The following is a 21102-nucleotide window of genomic DNA, read 5'->3' as shown; positions in this document are numbered from 1 at the left end:
TAAAGTAATAAAGAGTAAAAATCAAGGAAATAGGAAACAAAAAATAGACAATACAAAAAAGTGAACACTAGTTCTTTAAGAAGATCTATAAAGTGGATAAAGTTGCAAATAGAATTAAGGTTGCTAATCAGCTGACCTTAATAGAGGTAGATTATCTTGTATTATTTGTATGAGCCCAGTATAATCACAAGGGTCCTTAACAGTGGAAGAGGGAGGCCAAAGAAGATGTTGGATATGATGTGAGGACTCAACCTGATGCTGGCTTGAAGATGGAGACATGGGGCCAAAAGCCAAGGAATATATGTGACCCCTAGAAGCTGTAAAAGGCCAGGAAATAAATTCTCTCCGTGAGCTCCACAAAAGGCATGCAACCACGCTGACAGCTCGATTTCAGCCCTGTGAGACTCATTTTGGATTTTTGACTCCCAGAACTGTAAGACAATAAATTTGTGTTCTTTTAAGCTTCTAAGTTCATGATAATCCGTTACCGCAGCAAAAGGAAACTAACATAGCTAAGTATTCCTCAATACTGAGGTAGACTCCTCCTGAGTACTTTACCCAATGCTTTGTGAATTAGAGCATTTTTCAGTCTTGTTGGCAGGATCAGGTACTATTCTCAGTCTTGTGTAATGCTGTGTACTGTTTCCTTTAATTCTTTTGGGTGGTTCTTTCTCTGAGCCAGGGTAGTTTCTTCATGTGATGCCCTGATACTTACTCCTGAAGACTGGAGAGGGACTCTACAGTCTCTGGGGTTCTCCGTACAGCACTTTCTATCATTCTGCCCTGTGAACTATAGCCACCTTGGTCTTTTCAGACTCTCAACTGTATCCTCATCTCAGACAATCTGCCAGTTCCACCTAGGTTCCCTCTCCCTGTGTAACAGTCAAAATCCCCTCATGGCAGTAAGCTGGGGCAATTACAGTATTCATTTCACTTGTTTCCTGCTTTCAGGGATTGCTATCCTACATCACTTGATTTCTAATGTCTTAAAAATGGTTATTCATTAATTTTGTCCAGGTTTTTAGCTTTTATATGGTGGGAGAGAAAATTCAGTCTTTGTTATTCCATCTTTGTCAGAAGTACAATTCAATATATTTTCTAGTTTCCATTGTGATTTCTTTGAGCCTGGATTATTTAGAAGGTCATTCATTGACCAGGTCTAGGAAGGGGGCAGATCTTATGGTAAACTATTACAGGTCCCTTTTCAGCATGAACTGATACCAACCCATGAACAGAACTCCTCAGTCATTCAACAAGCATGTTGGAGGGTCTTCTCTGTGTCAGTCACTATTCTATATGTTAGACACACAAAGGTAAACAAAGTAAATACGGTCTGTTGTTCAATATACTACAAGTTCACTAGGCCTACTCACATTTCTCTCTTTTCTTTTTTTTACAAACGGACAGAAAATTCTGTGAAATGGCTTACCAAACGTAGATATTTATTTGCAGCCTTTCCCAGATCTACTAACACTATAAAAAGTAAAAGCGAGTAAATCTCACAGAAGTGGTATACTTGTTGGGTCCCAGGAATCAATGTGAAAATTATTCTTAGAAAAAACTACTTTAATTAGCATCATGAATTCCAAACAAAAACCAATAAATGTAATAAATAATGTTTGGATTATCCAAGGTTTGATTAGTTATAAAGGCTTCCCCCTACTCTCTACCTTCACTACAGAAAATGAAAAACCGTGCCAAAGAGAGTTAAACGTCCATAGACATCTGGATCTGTTTTAATTCAACTTTGCCCAGGAAGTGACAAGACAAAGTCTCTTTCTAATAAAATGTGTCCTTAGTTCCATAAAATAATACCAGTTAAAGTGATTATATGCAATTGGGTTTTTTCTTAATGGTGATGCTTGATATTGAAAAAGTCCTATACTACCTCTACCACATATCTGACTATTGAGGTTCATTTTTGTTGTGCATCCTCTGATGTTTGGTAAGAGAGTTGTTCATCAAAAGGTTTTCCCACACGTGTCCCAGTCATAAGACTTCTCTCATAAGACTCTCTGATGTTTGATAAGATCTGAACTTTGACTGAAAGCTTCCCCACAGTGGTCACACATACACAGTTTTGTTCCAGTGTGGATTTTCTGATGTATAAGATTGAGCATTTAGTGAAGGCCTTCCTATGTTTTTACATTTATGGGGTTTCTTTCCAGTGTGGGTTTTTTGGTAATTACTAAGTGCTGGCTTCCAAATGAAGGTCTTGCCCCACTCACCACATTCACAATGGTACTTTTCAGCATGGGTTCTTTGGTTGGTGACCAGAGTTGAAACACAATGAACCCTTTACTATACTCTTCACACCCTTGGGTCTTCTTCAGTGCAGATTCTCTAATGTTTAACAAAGCTATCACAGAACTTCAATGCTTTGCCACATTCATGACATAGATAAGGCTCCTGTCCAAAATGAATTTGCTTATGTTTAATGAGACTTGAGCTCACATACAGTCTTCTGATACTGAAGATATCCACAAGGATTCTCTGATGTCTGACAAGATCATTCCAGTACCTGAAGATTTTGCCACATTCTTTACTCTCACGGGAGTCTTCTCCAGGATGGCTCCTCTGTTGTTTAATGGGACTTAGGTATACACTGAAGGTCTTTCCAGGCTCGATACTCATTGGGCTTTCCTCCAGGTTGGATATGCTGGTGTTTATTTAGGGCTGCTGGTGGGTCAGGGTTTGTTTTATAAGGGAGGGATATTTTTGGAACAATGACTTTTCCACTCACTTTACATTGGGGGGCTGCTGCTTTTATTACAGTTGAAATTGAAAATCATGTGCAAGCTGAATGAAGTATTTCCCACTCCCAGAGCATTGACAGGACTGAACTTCAGGGCGAATTTTCCCAGGTGTCTTAGGTCTCTCCCTCAGAGTGATCCTCTCCTTGGCTTGAGGCAATATAGGTTGTGCTTCATCAAAGCAGCTCCTCCCTCACTTGGGCAAACTATTCAGAAGCCCGTGGACTTGTCCAGTGTGGAGCCCCTGAGGAATGTTCCCATTTAGTCCTTAAGGCATCATCCTCTGTGCTGGACTTCTGGAAAACTCTGCTTTGACATGGACTCCTTGTTTAAGGTCTGAATCACCATCTGAAAGAACAAGTTGATTATGCAATTAGCATCTTCTCCCCAGGGGCAGAAAGAGGGAGTCCAAGTATGAGAGTAGCCTACAGAAACTACCTAAAACACAGTTTTTTATATATAAAAGGTCTAAGAAAGAATATATACTTGCTTTTCATTAATTTCTGCTCTTATCTTTAGCATTTTCTTCCTTCTGCTTTTTTGGGTTTATTTTCCTGTTCTTAGTTTTATGTTCTTAAAATTAACATTTAGAGCATCATTTTTTTCCAGCTTTGCTTCTTTTCTAAACATAGTCTATACTTTTAAATGAAATAACTTACCTACGGAGCCTGAAAAAGTACCTGGAACAGAATAGGTCTCAAAAAATAGAAGCTACTACTATTATTAGTATTATCACTAATGTGCAGCAGGAGAAGTAAAAGAGGAGGAAGGCACTGAGGAGGAGACTTGATATTTCTTCAAGATCTCCTGTGAGTGTAACAACACATAAAACAGCAGATTAAATAAGAGGGTCATCACATCAACAAGGCATTTTACTATCTATTTGGAGAAATTATAAAAATCTCAAAGCTAGAAGGGATATCAGAGAATATCTGGCCTGTTTCTCTTGTTTTTAAGGATGTAGAAACAGGCCCAGCTAGGTGGCATTGACCTAGGTAACATGGATACTTAGAGGTAAAGACAGGTTGAGACCAAGGGCTCTTGAATCATACCTTTAAAGTTTCTATCAGCATAATACACTGGCTCTTAAAGCCTACTGTGGTGCATAAACAACCTTCGGATTACAACTTTCATAATACAGCACAGTGGTTAAGAGAACAGGTTGTTGTGTTAGACTTCTGGTTTCAATTCCTGATTCTAACATTTCCTAGCTGTGTGATCTTGGGCAAGTTATTTAATGTCTCTGTTCCTCAATTTCTTCAGCTATAAAATGGGAGTATAGTAGTATGTATCTCATATCATTATTTTTTATTGAGAAAAAAAATATATATAAGGCACTCATAAAAAGCCCTGGCATAGAAAGCATTCCATAAATATTGGCTATCATGGTAGATACACTATATCAATGGTAGATTATACTAATTTTTTTAGTCATTCACTGTATTTTTTGGTAAGAATTATTTTTCCCCACCCTATAGATGATAGTAAGCTTGGTCATTTGACTTGTGTTGGCTAATGAAATGTAAGTGGAAATGCCATATGCTCCTCTCCAGTAGATGCTTTAAAAGTCATCATGTGTTACTACCATTGTTTTTCTTTTACCATAACAGGAGCATATTCAAGGTAGGCATACTCCTCTAGCCTGTATCCTAGAATGGAAAGAATGTGCTGTTGAGCTGAAACTGATCCATAACTGACATGCAACATAAACAAGAATAAATCTTGTACTGTAAGCCACTGAGAGTTTGGGTGGGGGGAGGGGGCTGTTGTTTACATAATAAAAAGCTAGTTGATCGTAATTAGCCTAAAATGACTTCTACAATCTCACACCATTTCAGTGCACTAGGGGCTGCAGAGAATCCATAAGGAATCATACATAATCCCTGCAATCAAAGAACTTGTAATCAAATAAGCAGGATGAGAGGCAAACAAATACAAAGCAAAATGTCAGGTAAGTGTCCTAAGAAAGAAACAACGTGCTATGGGAGGTGGAAGAAGGGAAAAATTGGAAGTGGTAATGGGGAACAGAAGTATATTTGTACATTTGTTTAGCAGATATCAAATGGAGCTCAACCTAAGACTTTTTAATAAATTGGGGAGTCACCAAGTGAGACTTGTTCTAAACATCTTTCAGTCTAATGTGGTCTCTTTTAAGCTTTTTGATAAAGAATTTTGGAATCCCAACTCAGCACCCAAACTGATTGAGAAGATCCAATATTTCTCTCCTGAGGAATAATTGCTTTACTTATACATTCCTCTACTATTCGTGCCCATGCTAGAATGGGTTGGCCTTATGTCTGGGCAAGAATAAAGTTCCGCTACCTATTCATCCATCCACCCCCTAAATCATTACAAAAAGGACCAAAGGTGGCTACATAGAATAGGTGATCATAGGTTCCTGTCAGAGAATTCAGTCAAGAATCTCAACCCAATACTTACCTAATGCTTGCTTAAGGCATTTGAAATTTGAGAGAAGCTACTTGATAATCATTTAACTTTCTATACATTTAGATTCTCTAAGTCTAACCCTTTTATAATTAAGCATGATTATCATATAAAGCAAAACCCTGAATACTGTCTTAGCCACATGCAGAAATGCTTCACTGAGTTAGAAACTTCATGGGAGAATGAACTAAAACTACACTCAACAGCATGGAATGATCTCACAAACATAATGTTGAAAGAAATAAGCCAGGTACCAAAGAGTACAATGTGTATGAAGTTCAAAAACAGGCAAAACTCATCCATGGTATTTAGGAGTCATAACAATGGTGGCCTTTGGAGAAGTAAGAATGGGACGGAGCATAGGCATAAAAGGAGTGTTCTAGAATGCTGGGAATATTCTTTCTTGAGCTGGGTATGGGTTACTCAGGCATGTTCACTTAGTTTAAACTCAAAACTGCTTATAATTTCTGCACTCACAAATACTTATGATTTGTGCACTTTTTATAATTTAATAATAAACTACACAAAAAAGATTTTATGAAATTGTTTCAAGGGTTCACTATGATGCATTTTAAGTGTTTCTCTATTTAAAACTATAGTTGAAGATAACGTACTATTATTCAATATCCTTTACACAGGCACTCAAGCAACATATATTTAGTTGAATTTAGTTCCAGGAAAAAGGTCATCTCTGCAGTCAAATATAACTGCTTTCTTTTGTTAGGCAAATGGAAAACAGTATAAACCAACATATTTTCCATTCTGTCTTAATGGCCAGAAAACTTCAACTTCAGTACTCAACTATTAATTAATTTATCTCAGAGAGGAGAGAAATTTACCATCTGTAGTAGGTTGAATAGTGACCCCTCAAAAAGGAATGTCTACGTCCTAATCCTCAGAACATGTGAATGTGACCTTATTTGAGAAAAGGGTCCCTGCAGATGTAATTAATGATCTCAAGATGAGATCATCTTGGATTATCCAGGTGGGCCTTAAATCCAACAAGTGTCCTTTTAAGTGATAGAAGAGAAGACAGAAAGAGGAAAGTGAAGGCCCACATGAAGACAGTTTTAAGTGATATAACTACAAGATAAGGAATTTCTGGAAGCTCAAAGAAGTCAGAAAGGGTTCTCCCCTGCAGTCTTTGGAGGGAATGTGGCCCTCCTAACACCTTGATTTTGGATTTCTGGCCTTCATAACTGTGTAAGAATAAATTTCTCTTATTTCATGCCAGCAAGTTTGTAGTAATTTGTTATGGCAGCCCCAAGAAACTAATAGATATAATCTATTATATACTAATAGATAATATAATCTATTAGATTATATCTATCTAAGTAGATATAATTTGGATCTGTTTTTATTCCCAAGTGTCCCATTTTCATTGTGAAAGTATGTGTTCCCTAAATCCTTTTTGGAACTGAATATAGTATAAATCTTAAATAAACAAAAAATAAATGTTATGCTTAAGATATACTCAAAAATGAATAATCTATTTAGAAAATCACATAAGTACACAGTAACAGAGTACCAATTGAGTCCCTGAATTCTGAAAAGAGCTTACACAGAATTAAAGCTGTATGGAAAAATACCACAAGATTGCTTGAAAGAATCTAGTATCATAGGCTGAAAGAACAGCACACACAAAGACACACTGAGAAAACTATTATGTACTGGAGATAGAAGCAAAGGAACTAAACTGTGAGAAGCTTGAAAAACTCCATAAATACACATCACAAAACCCATTGGTTAAATGAGTCAATCCTGTTTATTCATGGATTCCATATTTGTGAACTCATGTACTTGCTAACATTACTTGTTACCCCTAATTGACACTTGTGGCACTTTTGCAGTCATTCCTGGGTATGCACAGAGTGGCAAAAATTTGAGTTGCTGCTGTTTCTAGCTGAGATCAAACAAGATGACACTCTACCTTTGTTTCAGCTCTCATACTGCAAACAAGTGTCCTTTTTGTGGCCTAATTAGTGCTGCATTTTTTGTAGGTGATTTTGCTGTTTAAAATCCCCCCAAGCATAGTGCTGAAGTGCTGTTTAGTTTTCCTAAGCATAAGAAGGCTGTGATGTGCCTTCCAGAGAAAATACATGTGCTAGATAAGCTTCATTCATACATGAGTTATAGTGCTGTTGCCTGAGTTCAATAGTAATAAATCAATAATACAGTAAATCCAGAAAAAGGAAGAGGAAATTTAATGATCTGTACAGGAGGCTGCTCCAGAAAGTGCTACAGTAACATCTATAGTGTTTGATGAAGAGATGGAAAATAGGGAAAAGCAGCTAAACTTGTGTATTTATGAGATGACAACCGATACAAAAAAAAAAAAGCATAGCAGAGAGCACTGCTGTGAGCCTGAAAGCTAAAGAAATTTACCATCTTGTTAACCAGGGTCAGGAAATGATAAACCCTTCTCAGCTAGTGCTGGCTAGCTAGCTCACACACTGATAGAGTTTGGAAAATGTTAAATTTGCAGGCAAGGCAGGTTCTACCACCAGGAGGCTGTGGTAGAATTTTTAAAATACCTGTTCAGTGTTATACAAGAAATGGGTTATACTGAAGAGCTGGTTTTCAATGTTGATAAGATTGGCTTGTTTTATAAAGACCTTGGCAAATGAACCTACGCAATGCAATACCATTTCAATTGACAAAAATGTGACCAGACGCTCATAGGAATCTAACCCTATATTTCCTCAAGGAGTTCAGTATTCATTAATTCAGTGTTTGTGGCAACTTTATAGAACACAACTACTGTGAAAAATGAAAATCAACTGTATATTACCAAAACCAGATCCAGGAGAAGGGTGAAGGGTCTGAAAGTAACAAATGGGAAAATGATTTCTTTTGAGCCAATGGGACTGGCAGCCCTCAGAACCTACTTCTCCTCCACTGAAAGTACACACCGAGAAGTAAATGGTCAGCATAGAGTTGGAATCTCTAAGTCTGAAAAACATTGGAGATATGGGAGAATGCTCATCTCAAGATGGGTCAGTGGAGAGGGGAACCTACAGCTGAGGTAAGAGCATTTCTTCCAGACAAATATTCCAGCTACCATCACTTCTTTTTATTATGACACTGGAGGTCATCTAGTAAAATAAGGCAAGAAAAAAAAAAAGACGTAAGGATTGGAAAGTAAGAAATAAAACATTATTTGCAAATGTTATGTATAAAAACCAAAAGAATCCACATATAAAATTATTAGAATGCTGGATAAAAACTCAATATATAAAAATCAATTGAAAGTCTCTGTTAACAGAAAGAGGAATTGAAAAAAAAATGATGCCACTAACAATTGCAGGGAAAAAGTATCAAATGTCTAGGAATAAATCTAACAAAGGTCTTCAAGGCCTCTGCAAAAAAAAACACAATAAAATATTATTGGGAAAAACTAAGACCCTAAAGAAATGTTCATGGATTGGAAGACTCATGTATATATATTGAGTCTCCCGAGATTAGTCTATAGATTCAATACAGTCCCAATCAAAATCCCAACAGATTTTTTGGGGAGAGAGTGGATAGCTGATTCTAAAATTTATACGTAAATGCAAAGGGTCAAGAACATCCAAGACACTTGTGAAGTAGGATAAGATGGTATCAAGAGCTAAGCTGAGCTGGAGAGAGTTGAGCTGCCAGGTGTTGCAGTGGTCAGTTAACATAGGCAAAAATGAGAGTAACAGCCAAGTCTTTTAAAAAAATTTTTATTTTTCTGAGAGGAAGATTGGCCCTGAGCTAACATCTGTTGCCAATCTTTCTCTTTTTGCTTGAGGAAGACTGCCACTGAGCTACCATCTGTGCCAATCTTCCTCTATTTTATGTGGAATTCTGCCACAGTGTGGCTTGACGAGAAGTCTTTAAACATTTACTGCAATAGCCTTATCAAGAAGCTCAACAGGAGAAAGTGCTGGCTCCTGCTGTGTTCCATTCTTATCCATGGAACATGCCAGGCGAGGGTCAAGTGAATCAGCACAAATGTGGGGACTGTTGCATTGCCAAGTGAGCAGCACACAAAAGGCTGCAGTCATTTAATGGACCCAGGAGGCAGGGGGAGGAAGAGGGGAAAAGGCTAAGAGTGGAAAAGTACTGAGTACTAAGTTAGAGTAGAGAAAACTGTCTTCAAGGTTCTCCCACACCAATAAGGGGGTCTTGGCAGAGTTGCTTGGGCAAGGCCCCTAATAAACAGGCCTCCAAATGGAGGTGCCTGGGCTAGGAATGCAGATATGCCTGAGAGTATAACTGGCCAGGCAGTCTGAGTCCTTGACTGCAACTCCCTTCAGAGACTGCATGCTTTGGCTGTGCCTCAGGTCTAGTGCGGGAGGCTAGCTTTCCCCCATGAGGGATAAAGCCTCTGCAATTACCTGTGGTCAGGTCTGAAAAATCACACACAGAAATTTAGAGCTGGACTCCTCAGGTAGGATGATTTGTTCCACTGGCTATCTAAACATAATGTAAAGGTACAATAATTAGGAAAATGTGGTACTGATGCAGGGATAGCCAAATAAACCAATGGAACATAATAGAGAAACTAGAAACAAATCTATGCACATGTGGACAATTAATATACGACAAATTAGCATTGCAGAACAGTGGCGAAAGAGAGTCTTACCTACAAATGATGTAGGATAAACTGGATATCCACATGGGAAAAGGCACAAAAACCAATTTCAAATGCATTATAGATATAAATGGAAAAGCAAAATTACAGAACTTTTTAAGACCAAACAGAAAGTATTTGGGGGCTGGCCTGGTGGTGCAGCGGTTAAGTGCGCATGTTTTGCTTTGGGAGCCTGGGGTTCGCCAGTTCAGATCCCGGGTGCGGACACGGCATCACTTGGCAAGCCATGCTGTGGCAGGCGTCCCACATATAAAGTAGAGGAAGATGGGCACGGATGTTAGCTCAGGGTCAGTCTTCCCCAGCAAAAAGAGGAGGATTGGCAGCAGATGTTAGCTCAGGGCTAATGTTCCTCAAAGAAAAAAGTATCTTCATGATCTTAAGGCAGAGAAAGAAATCTTCAAAGACAAACAAAACAAAAACACACATGAAAGAAAAAGATTAACAAACTGGACTATATTAAACTTAAAAATTAATGCTCATCAAAAGACACCATTAAGAGAATAAAAAGGCAAGCCATAGAGTTGGAGAGGATATTTGCATTCTCTGTGTGAAGAGCTCATATTGAGAACATGTACATAATTCCTGCAACATGTATAAGAATCAAATAGCAACTTTCCATAAAGAGCACCAAACCACCAGTAAGCACACAGGAAGCTAGCCTACTCTTTGTTCAAGAGATGTTACCTCATCTCTCAAGGATACCAGGTGCATAAACAACACTAAGAAGTGGCCTGGGTAAGAAAGTGGCCAGGGCCTTGCAGTGCTGGCACACCCAGCAAGATGTGTAGGAGTGCAACTGGTCCAAGGAGGACTGTCTCTCCCAACAATGGTATACTGAGTTACAATGTGAAATGCATTTCCTAGTGCATAAAGTGGTTGAAAAACATTAGCCTAGAGAAGATGTTTCATACTTCCTAGAATAGAAATCCAGGCATTTCATGGTCTGGCCCCTGGCTCTCTCTGTTTCATCTGTCACTACTTCCATAATGCATTCAATAAACAGTCAGTGAAAACTTCCTTCTTTTCCCCCCAGATGCACTGTGCTTTTTAACATACTATTCCCACTGTACCTTCCTTCATTCTTTTTCATATGGCAGCAGAACTCATTCTTTCTCCAGGATTTCATCCTTCTCCAAAGGCTTTCCAACACTCTTGTGAGTAGTTATTACACCTTGAGTGCAAAGCACTTTGTGCAAACCCAGTGGCTTTATCACTGTAATTGTTGTTTTCTTTCTACTCCCTTCTCCCTGTCGCCAAATAGACTGTAAGCCCCTGTAGAGCAGAGTGCTTTTTTCCTTTATCTTTGTATTCCTAACATCAGGCACAAGATCCAGCCTAAAACAGATAATCATTAACACCTTAATTTGAGCTCACAAGGAATAACATGTTACATGTATCCTGATCTTATAACACTAAATTCTTCAGTAAAAGGGACTTCTTTTGCCAGACCATCTGCTCCTTCAAAGTCTTCAGAATACTCACCAGTTACTGCTTAAGATTCAACTGTGCTGGTTTGGGGTGGCATATGGCATCTCTTCAGTGCTGATCCCAGAAGGGTGTTCTCCACCCAGAAGACTCTGTTTGCAAACCTCCATCCTAAGAAAAAACCAAGACAGCTGAGGCCAAAGAAGTAAAAACTGAAAACACTGGTGATAACAACAAAGACACAGGATGACAGGGAACTCTCTCCAGGGCAGAGTAAGGAGAAACCACAGTCTCCTTCAATTGCCAAACGCAGGAAGAAGCAGGGCAAAGAAATTCACACTTTCAACCCAGTATAGTAAAGACAACTGCCTGGTGCTTTGCTGAGGCCCTTCACTTCTGCCTCTAAGTATGTGCCTTAGTTTCTCCAATATGCCCCATGCCCTAAGTGAGGTTCTATCCACACAGTTTGAGCTCCAGAACCATGTCCTTCTCTGCCTTCAGCCCCCATGTCCAGGCCTAGAGTTACTCGCGCAGGGTGGTAAGCACTACTTCAGTACCAGAGACTTCATAATGTGCTCTTTCACATGCATCTGTGACCTCAGTGCTTGATGGCACAAGTGGGCTCAGAGCTTCATGGAATCCCGTGTGTCTTGCAGCTGACTTGCCTGATTTGCTGATGAGAATCCATGGAAACTGTGCATCTCTTTGCAATAGAGTCCTACTCTGAGGAGTGAACACTATTTTACCTTCTCAGAGACTATTCCCTTCTACCTGTCCACAGCATGGACCAAAGCAATCTGCAATTTCTATCAATTTGGTGTTCGTCTTGACCCTCACAAGATTAAGTTTCAAGGATCAAAAGAATTTCAGGCCTGTTACCCAGGAGTGAGAAATCCCTATTAATATAGTAAAATAATAAAAAAGTAATTTTAAAGTCTAAATCTTTTTCCTGAGTTTCATATGTACATATACAGGGTTTGTGTTTTAGGCCTAGGGATTCGGGCTAGGAAGTTAGGGTATAGTCTGGTGAATAGTTCTCCTGGGATTTCCACCAACATAGGAAAGACATTTTCCAAATTGAACTCAACTTTCTACCACCTCCCGAATCTGAGCTCTCCTGATTGATATCAGTTATCAAGTTTCACACAGTCACTCAGGTCCTTGAAAGTCATCCTAAAACCAACGCCAACTGCAACTCAACAGTAGTTCCCTAAGCTTGTCCTATTCTCATACGTCTCAGTCTTTCTTTGCATATGCCACATTACACTCTGAGAAACACTAAATGCAAAGGGTAGGAGGACCTGACTCTAAGAGGTTTTTCGTTATTTTGTTTTGGTTCAGGAAGCTCAGTTAAGGTCAGGGTTTATTGGATCAGTAAGTCAAAAGGCTAGGGCTTTGTTAACTAAGCAAGAATAATCTTGAAGAACAACCTACTGGGATTGCTACCTAAAAAGAGATAGTCTACCTTCTGCCAGGAGGTCACTAACCCAGCTAGACAACCCTGAGAGCATAATGGGATATCAAAGGCAAAGAAAGGAAAACCAATAGGTTAGTATGTCCAGATTCAATGAGGATATGTTGTCCCTGTCTCACCAACATTACTTCCAATTTCAAAATTTAATGTCTCACTTGTAATACTGGTAGCAACAACAATAACAATAACAGGTTCATACATAAAAATAAAAACCATGCTTGAAATACTGAAGTTTGCTCTTACTAAACCAAAACAAACTACATTATGGCATATGGTTTTTAAATGGCTTTACCTTATGAGTTGTAAACTGCATTCTCAGAAGTAGATGTGATTTTAGAGCTTTAGTTGGTAATTATTATGATGGAGTCATTTTTCACTGACTTCTCACTTCTTTAATATTTCAAGGGACCAAGCGTCAATTAAAACATTAACTTTAACCATACCCTTCTTTTGGTGGTAACTTCTGATACAAAAAAAGTCCTTTGAATATCTTCACCACATAAATCACTTTTGACACTTCCCTTTGGTATGTATTTTCTGGTGTTTGGCAAGATTAGAGCTCCCACGGAAAGCTTTCCCACACTCGTCACACTCGTAGGGTTTCTCTCCAGTATGGATTCTCTGGTGATGAATAAGGGTTGAGATCTGGCTGAATGCCTTCCTGCATTGTCCACACTCATAGGGCCTTTCTCCAGAGTGAATCCTCTGATGATTTATAAGGGCTGAGTTCACATAGAAGGCCTTTCCACACTCCTTACACTCATACGGCTTCTCTCCTGTGTGGATTCTTTGATGTTTGATGAGTGCTGAGCTCACACTGAAAGCTTTTCCACACTCATTACACTCATAAGGTCTCTCACCAGAGTGGATTCTCTGATGTTTGATAAGGTCTGAGCTCACACTAAATGCTTTGCCACATTCAATACATTCGTAGGGTTTCTCTCCATTGTGGATTCTCTGATGTATAATCAGGTGTGCCCTCACACTGAAGGCTTTCCTACACTCGTTACAAGTATAGGGTTTCTCACCAGTGTGGATTCTTTCATGCACTGTGAGGGTTGAGCGCACACTGAAGGCTTTTCCACAGTGATCACACTCATAGGGTTTCTCTCCAGTGTGGATTCTCCGATGACGAACAAGGCCTGAGCTCTGGGCAAACTTCTTTCCACAATCACTGCATTTATACCGTCTTTCCTCTGTGGGCCCGTCCTCGTGCCTTTCTAATTGGTCTTCATACAGAGGGACTTTTTCATACTCAGGAATCTCTCCATTAATCTCCCCTAAAGTATCCCCATTATATATGCTGGGGACCTTCTGGTGTGGGTCCATTCTTACAAAAATCTTCCCTTCAGAATCAATACCTTGTTCATACCTCTGGCCTTGATGCCTGAAATAATAAACAGACCTTTCAAATCTAAATCTTTCCTGCTGCTAAAGCAATATATTTTGAAAACAGACTTAAGTAGGACTCTTGAATATGTTTGACAACCCCAGGGCACACCAATCATATGGCAGCCAGATCAAATGTTTTTATTCAGTCTGTACCACAACATAGTAACATCACAGAACTACTGGAATGAACACCTGACTCAAATGACTATTTAAATCTACTCTTTATAAAGCACAGAGTCTGGGATATAAGTGAATTTAAAATAATATATAGTTCCTACTTAAAAATATTTTTTATCATATTTAATTAAATTAGGAAACAAGACAGGAATTGAAGAGATTTGCAGACAGCAGAGCAGATGAAGGAGTAAAGGAATAGAGAAGGCAGAAAGAATCAGAAATTCAACTGATAACGAGTAAGTTTGGAAAAATGACAATAACATCTTTGACAGGTGTGTTTTACCACTTACAAGAGTCCACAATATGCGGGTTGGAAGAGAGACATGGGAATAACAGAAGCTCTGCCTATTGCTACCATTACTATTACTGCAGCAGCTGTTGCTATGATAGACAGTATCTTAGCAACAGCGATGCTTTGTCTTCTCTGGAACTGTGATAGAACAGACCCTTTAACTCCAAAGAAAGGGGCTCCACCAGCCCCTTTCATCTTTATAGTTCAAACCAACATGTGGAGAACTTGGTTGATTGCTGCCACTCTCATATTCCTTGGGAACAAATCCAATTTTATCCAGACTTGATAAAACTTTTGCTCTAAACTCAAATTACACAAATTATCCCCTCTCTGCTTTTTCCCATCTTATAAATTGTTTTAGGTCTCAATAGTGATAAGTCAAGTTGACAATATGCACCCTTGATACAAGGAAATGAGAATGGCACTTCACCTCTGTGGTCTTCCTCCACTTAACCTATAACCTCAGTATCATAATGAGAAAAAGATCAGTCAAACTGCAAATGAGTGACATTCTACAAAACACCTGACAAGTACTCCTAAAAACTGTAAAGGTCATCAAAAACCAGGAAAGCCTGAGAAACTGTCACAGCCAAGAGGAACCTACGGAGACATGACAATTTAATATGGTATCTTGGATGGGATCCTGAAATAGAAAAAGGACATTAGATAAAAACTAAGAAAATGTGAATGAAGTAGACTTTAATAATAATAGTCAAAAGTAATTCCAGAGTTGTGATAAATGTACTATACTAATGTAAGATACTAATAATACGGGAAACTGGGTGTGGGGTATATAGGAACTCTTCGTACTATCTTCACATTTTTTCTGTGAATCTAAAATGCCCAGAGTCCAGAAACTATTCTAAACATTTTATTTAAAAATTTGTCTCTATTTTTGAATAGGTAAAATACAATTCAAAAGTCAAAATCATCTAAAAAGATACATGTAGAGAAGTCTTGTTTCCACCCTGATCCCCCTCAGTTTGCCACCTCCATAGGTAATCACTTTTATTAGTTTCTTGTGTCTTTCCAATATTTCTTTATATGAACATGTATTTCTTAAGCCTCTGATTTGTGAGGGGAGGAAGGGATTCCCCAGAAATCGGTCACAGGTTTGTTGTCACAGACACTATATCCTCCACGGCTTAGGAGCTGTACTATTTCTAAGCCATGCTCTTCTGTCAAGTTTCTCTGAAGAGTAGCTCCTTAGCAACACTGAAAAAGGCTCACTCAGTGCACAGGTCACATGTACATGAACCTTTGCCCAGAGTCCAGAAACACGGTTACCATGGAAGCACGTGGTGTAAGCTGCTCTGCCCTTAGCAAAACATGGGGAACCCCTAGTCCTACCCAAATCCTTCTTGATCTGCAGCTTGCTCACACTAGAATTAGCCTTTCCCACTCCTGCTTCAATGTTCCTTCTTTTCCCATAATACATTCCCCTCAGAGCCCCAAACTGCTGATATTGACTTCAAGCAACTACAAAGGATAAATATTTATTTTTTTCTGAATAAATTATTTTAAGGCTACAGGTACACATAAAGTACTTTTGTGAGCTGTCATCAGAAACCTTTAACTTTTTAACTTCAAAGAAAAGCTATCAAGAAGAAAGAAACGATTGCTCTTATCTTTTAAACAGAAGAAAAAAGCTGGGTGGGGGTGGAAAAATGCAATACAGATATCAAAAGAAAGGAGCTTTCCCGAGCATAGTATTCAGCTAAGCTGATCTTTTCTTTGAGGCACAATGAAACTATTTCAAGAACATCTAGATAAAATTGCGTGTCCCTCAGCTACCAAGGTCATAATAGAGCACAAAGGAGAGTTGAGGACACAGGGCCAAGAGAAAACAGGGTCTCCTCCTTTCCCCTACTCTCCTTCCCCGCCTCTGGAAATCGGCCCTGTCAGAACAGGCAGGCAGGTCACTGTGATTATGTCTCCTCCGAGCCCCGAAGACGCTGCTGGGGACTGCGGGCCTCAGCCCGAGATCCGGGCTTGGTAGGGCTCTGGCCGCAGAGCCCCTGCGCCCCCGCCATCCTTGCTCCCAGGGCCTCTGGGGAGTCGGCCTTGGCAGTGCGGCAAGGGAGGGGAGGCAAGAGGGGAAGGGCAGAAGAGGCAGGGGTAGAAGGCAAGGAAAAGACAGTAAAAGAAGAAAGTGAGGAGCGTGAAAAGAGGGGCGGGGTGAGGGGAGGCACAGGGGTCAGAGGGCAGGGTCGGGGGACAGGCTTGAGGCGACATGGCGCAGCAGGTAGTTCCCCCTCCTCTGCGGTGCTCGCCCCAGAGGTCACTCAAAACCAGAGAGGTAGGATAACAGAAGACTCACCTGGAGATGTGCAGTTACACAACCTGACGACCGACTCAGGCCACCACTGGCCTGGAGAGGTCGCCTTCCGCGGAACCCCGCCCCTGGGCACCTGGGGGCCGCTCTAGGATCGCGGAGGCTTCCTTCTCGGTGGTTCGAGAGTTGATGCCCTGAAAGGAGCAGGAGAGGAAAGGATTCTATTCACTCCGAAGAAGACATTGTATACTTTTTATCTCCTTTAATCCTGCAAAGTAGACATTATAGTCCTCCTCTCATATATAAGAAAACTGAGAAGCAGATAAATTTTACAAGGTCAGAGAACTAATAAAACAGCACAGATGAAATTTGAACCTACATCTGTCACAGTCCCAACTCCTTCCACTTGCCTCCTAGATGAACCACCATATGGCTCCTTGGGGCTTAGCACTCAGAAACTAATCCCTAAATTAATTTGTAAATTTAACACTATTCCGATAAAAATACTAACTTTTTTATAAGTAGATTTTAAACTTCACATAGAAAAATAAACAAGCAAGACTTCCTGGGAAAACTCTGAAAAAGAAGGGCAATGAAGGGGCAATTGTCCTAAAGGATTTTAGACATATTATAAAGCCTCAATAATTAAACAGTGTAGTACTGATGAGTGAGATAGACAAATGTACAGAATAGAAAGTCCAGAAATAGATGCAATCAGAGGCAGAAATTTAGCATATAACAAAGGTGGCAAATCAGTAAGAAAAAGATGAGTAGACTTTTCAATAAATGTAGGAAGAGAACTGGGTAATCATCTGGAAAATCTTAAATTGGATTCCTACCTCACTCTATGCATGGGTAAATATTCCAAATAAATCAAAATTATAAATGTTACAAATGAAACTATAAAAGTACCAGAGGAAAACCTGGGAGAAGTGTTTTATAACCTCAGAAGGTTATAACCTCAGGAAGGCCTTTCTAATTATGAGCCAAAATCCAGAGGCCATAAATGAAAAGACTGATAAATCTAATCTCTATGCAAAGAATCAAATTTCCTGCACAGTAAACAAACAAAACCACCTTAAGCAAAGTCAAAGACAAATAAAAAATGGAAAACATATTTACAACTTATATCTGAGACAATAGGCAGCAAAGATGGACCTCCTAAACAATAACATTGTGGAAACGGCAGAGCTGAGCTGGCTTCCCTCTTGTTCCATCCTCACTTTGAATCAGATTCTGCTAAGCATTCACAACAATACACTTATTCTGATTCCGTTAAATAGAAGATTTAAAAAAAAGGGTCTCCTCAGGCCTCTTACTTCTAGAACCTTCAGAAGACCACAGAATGTCAATTTTAACACTTACAACTCTTCTTTAGGGGGAAGGATCCCTATAATTGATATTTCAGTGGTGTATTACGGAGTAGGAGCTAGAGAGACAGTGATTCTCCTGCTCCCAGAGCTGGCATTTCTTGCTAGATTACTTCTTAACTGCATGCAAGAGCTGGAATCTGGAAAATTAAATACATGAAATTGTGAATAAATCACCATATAAACAAATAAATCAGCAGAGCAGGCCAGTCCCAGGGAAATAAGGAGAGGAAGAATTAATTACAACAAATAATCTAGGTAGGACTTCTTATGTATCAAGTACTGTTCATGTAATCTTGATAACATCTCTACGCAGGTGCTTTTATCATCCTCACAGATGAGGAAATGGAGGGACAGAGAAATTAAGTTTTTTAACCTAAAAATAAAGAGCTAAAAATGAGAGGCAGAGAGGCGTTTATTTTGGGATCAAAGAATTGCAATTCAAGGTACACAGATCCGGGTAACAACTCAAATAATGTCCCGCTAGGGAGTAAGAGGCAGAGGCTTTTAAAGGCAAAAGAGGGAGGTTTGCATTACAAACAATATTAATTGGGGTTGGCGGCAGAAAGCTAATCTTGGCAAAACATAATTGATTGCTAAGGCTAGGTAGAGGGAGGCAAAAGTTCGTCACTGTGACCAACCGCAGGTTTCTTGCAGTGTTAACTCTGTTAAAAAGTTCATGTTCTGCTCCGTGAGGACGTCTATAAGACCCATTTCCTTAATAGCTTCCTGGCTCCATTTTAAAGCCCTTAGACAAAAGCCCGTTAGACTTAAATGCCTAAACAAGAGAACAGAAGAGAAGAATCCCTAAGAGACTAAAAGCTTTAAGATGACTTGAAAAATACCTCTCTCTTCCCTTCCTGCTATCTGGGTTCATCCAACTCACTCTTCGGGTCGTCCAGGTAGCCACTTTCCCAACAACTCCCTACCCACCACCGCACGCTGCTCCCACTCCCAGACCTAGCGCTCCTCAGGAAGAATGATGGGGAATTGACCTCAGCCATTGTCAACCGAGCTGCTGGAGCCAGCTCAGAGCGAGTTTTCTGCTAACAGAATCCTTGGAACCAGCAAAACCAGATCCTCTAAAATGCAGCCGTGCAGCTTTCCAAATGCAGTAAGATTCCTCTTGAGGGCCTCTTCTTCGAGAACATTTCTTCTGTAAAAGAAATTATTTTACTCAAAGAAAAAGCAAAGACTGCCATAGTTGTTACGCTAATTACTGAGGGTTACGGCAGAAAAAAGAGCAATATCAAATAAAGGGCTAATTTGCTAAGAAGGGCTGTCAGATCACAGACTGGGATGGCAGGTGTGGCCCTGCGCCACAGGAATCTCCCCGCCAGTGCTTCTGTGCATTACTGACCAAGGGCCTGGACACGGTCGTCAGTAGAGAACGGCATCACCGTTGCTGGAAAGTGGTTCTGCCCTGGCGTGGATGGAAAAGTGACTGCTAAAGGGGAAGAGCAATAAATTATTGCCAAGCTGAAATAAAGAGGTGTATTCTGCAATCAAAAGGTAATGTAATGGGCACAAGAAGAATTGGAAGAGGAAGTCTCTCTTAAACTTAGAGCCCCTAACAATTTCCAGTCATTTGCAGTTTCTTCTTTTTGTTTGGAAAGGAGAACTGAGGGTCTGATGCGCAGTGATACCAAATATATCAGGGGTCCACGTTGTTGTCAGGCCTCAAAACTCTGAAGACCGTAAAGACCAAAGTTATAATCCCGAGAGGGAAGCAGTCCCAAATGTGGACTCCAGCAGCACTGAATGGCGTGAAATACCCTTCCTAGGAATGTTGCATTTAGCCATAATCCTCACGGTCCCAAGATGGGCAGCCTCACTAGCTTCCCGTCAGCACTCCACCCGGGCCTGCCTCGCGAGAGAGGATCTGAGAGGTTGCAGCTGAACAACGCCCACCGCGCCACCGCCCAAACGCAGAGCAGTCGGCCCTAGACCGAGAACAGCAATCAGCTCCTTCCGCTCCCTACGGGGCGGAAGTCCCTCTCAGCACTTCCGGGGCGGGCCCAGGAGCCCGGAAATCTCCAGGCGGGGCCTGGTTTCGCTCCCGGCTGGCTGTCTCGAGCTCAGGCCCAGGTCCTGGTCGATCCTTCTGGGACCGCCTCTACCCCAGGCCCATCCGCAAGACTTGGCTTTCCTACCTCACCCTTCACCGAAAGTGATTTTTGCTTCCTGATTTTACCCAGGGTAGGACCACCCTTGAATCTTGGAATTTAAAGACACTGCTTATGGGAAAAGGCAACATCTCCAGTGTGGGCCCTACAGGACCCCTAAAACCAGCAGGCGGGACCGCAAGAGCCCTGGTCTTCACTATTAGTGATCTGAAAGCCAATGCTGCATATTCTCTGCTTTCGTGAGGATTAGGGACCAGGCCCATGAAAGCAGGGCTTTCAAAACATTACTGTGATACTGCAAAAATCCCTCAAACTACTCATTTATGAAAGAATTTAACTCAAGATACCAGTCAGTATTGTCAAAATTGATTTGAGTGGAGCTATTTGAAAATGGAGCTGGCCTCTCTGGAGAAACTGCTTTGCTGTCTTGAACCTTGGACTGGGCCAAAACTACAATTGTTTTACAAGCAATTGTTTGAGAGGTCAGCAGGAGAACAGACATCCTGATCACAAAGACTGATTGTGAACTTTTTGAAGATACAATCAAAATTCAATTTTTACCCAAGATTAGCTGTCTGCCTCCAGCTCCAATTAAAATGCTTTACCACCCCGGACTTTGAGTGTCCTCCCTAGCAGGACTGGACTCTATTTGGGTTTCTACCTGAATCTGTGCTCCTGAAATCTCAATTCTTTGTTCCTTGATAAACACTTTGCTTCTTAAACTGGTTTCTGTTTTTGCAGGATGACAGTAT

The 21102-nt window shown here is 40.3% G+C and overlaps 1 protein-coding gene across 7 annotated transcripts; it reads right to left on the bottom strand.

The window, feature by feature from the left end:
* Nucleotides 1-1421: 1421 nt before the first annotated feature.
* LOC111769170 (zinc finger protein with KRAB and SCAN domains 8-like) lies at nucleotides 1422-21102 on the bottom strand. Of its 7 annotated transcripts, none has more exons than XM_070245043.1 (7): nucleotides 19585-20187; nucleotides 19220-19380; nucleotides 18220-18364; nucleotides 16900-17048; nucleotides 13011-14105; nucleotides 11302-11415; nucleotides 1422-3101 (listed from the first exon to the last, which is right to left on the bottom strand). In XM_070245043.1, exon 5 carries the CDS (start codon nucleotides 14045-14047, stop codon nucleotides 13223-13225), a length of 825 nt encoding a protein of 274 aa, XP_070101144.1. In that variant the 5' UTR covers nucleotides 14048-14105; nucleotides 16900-17048; nucleotides 18220-18364; nucleotides 19220-19380; nucleotides 19585-20187; the 3' UTR covers nucleotides 1422-3101; nucleotides 11302-11415; nucleotides 13011-13222. The 7 variants fall into 7 exon arrangements, with proteins under 7 accessions (XP_070101144.1, XP_070101145.1, XP_070101146.1 ...); XM_070245044.1 differs by lacking the exon at nucleotides 19585-20187 and adding an exon at nucleotides 18866-19002; XM_070245045.1 differs by lacking the exon at nucleotides 18220-18364 and having other exon boundaries at nucleotides 19185-19380; nucleotides 19585-20224.

Source organism: Equus caballus, chromosome 20, assembly GCF_041296265.1.
Source record: "Equus caballus isolate H_3958 breed thoroughbred chromosome 20, TB-T2T, whole genome shotgun sequence".
Taxonomy (NCBI): domain Eukaryota; kingdom Metazoa; phylum Chordata; class Mammalia; order Perissodactyla; family Equidae; genus Equus; species Equus caballus.
This window is presented reverse-complemented; position numbering and strand designations above follow the sequence as displayed.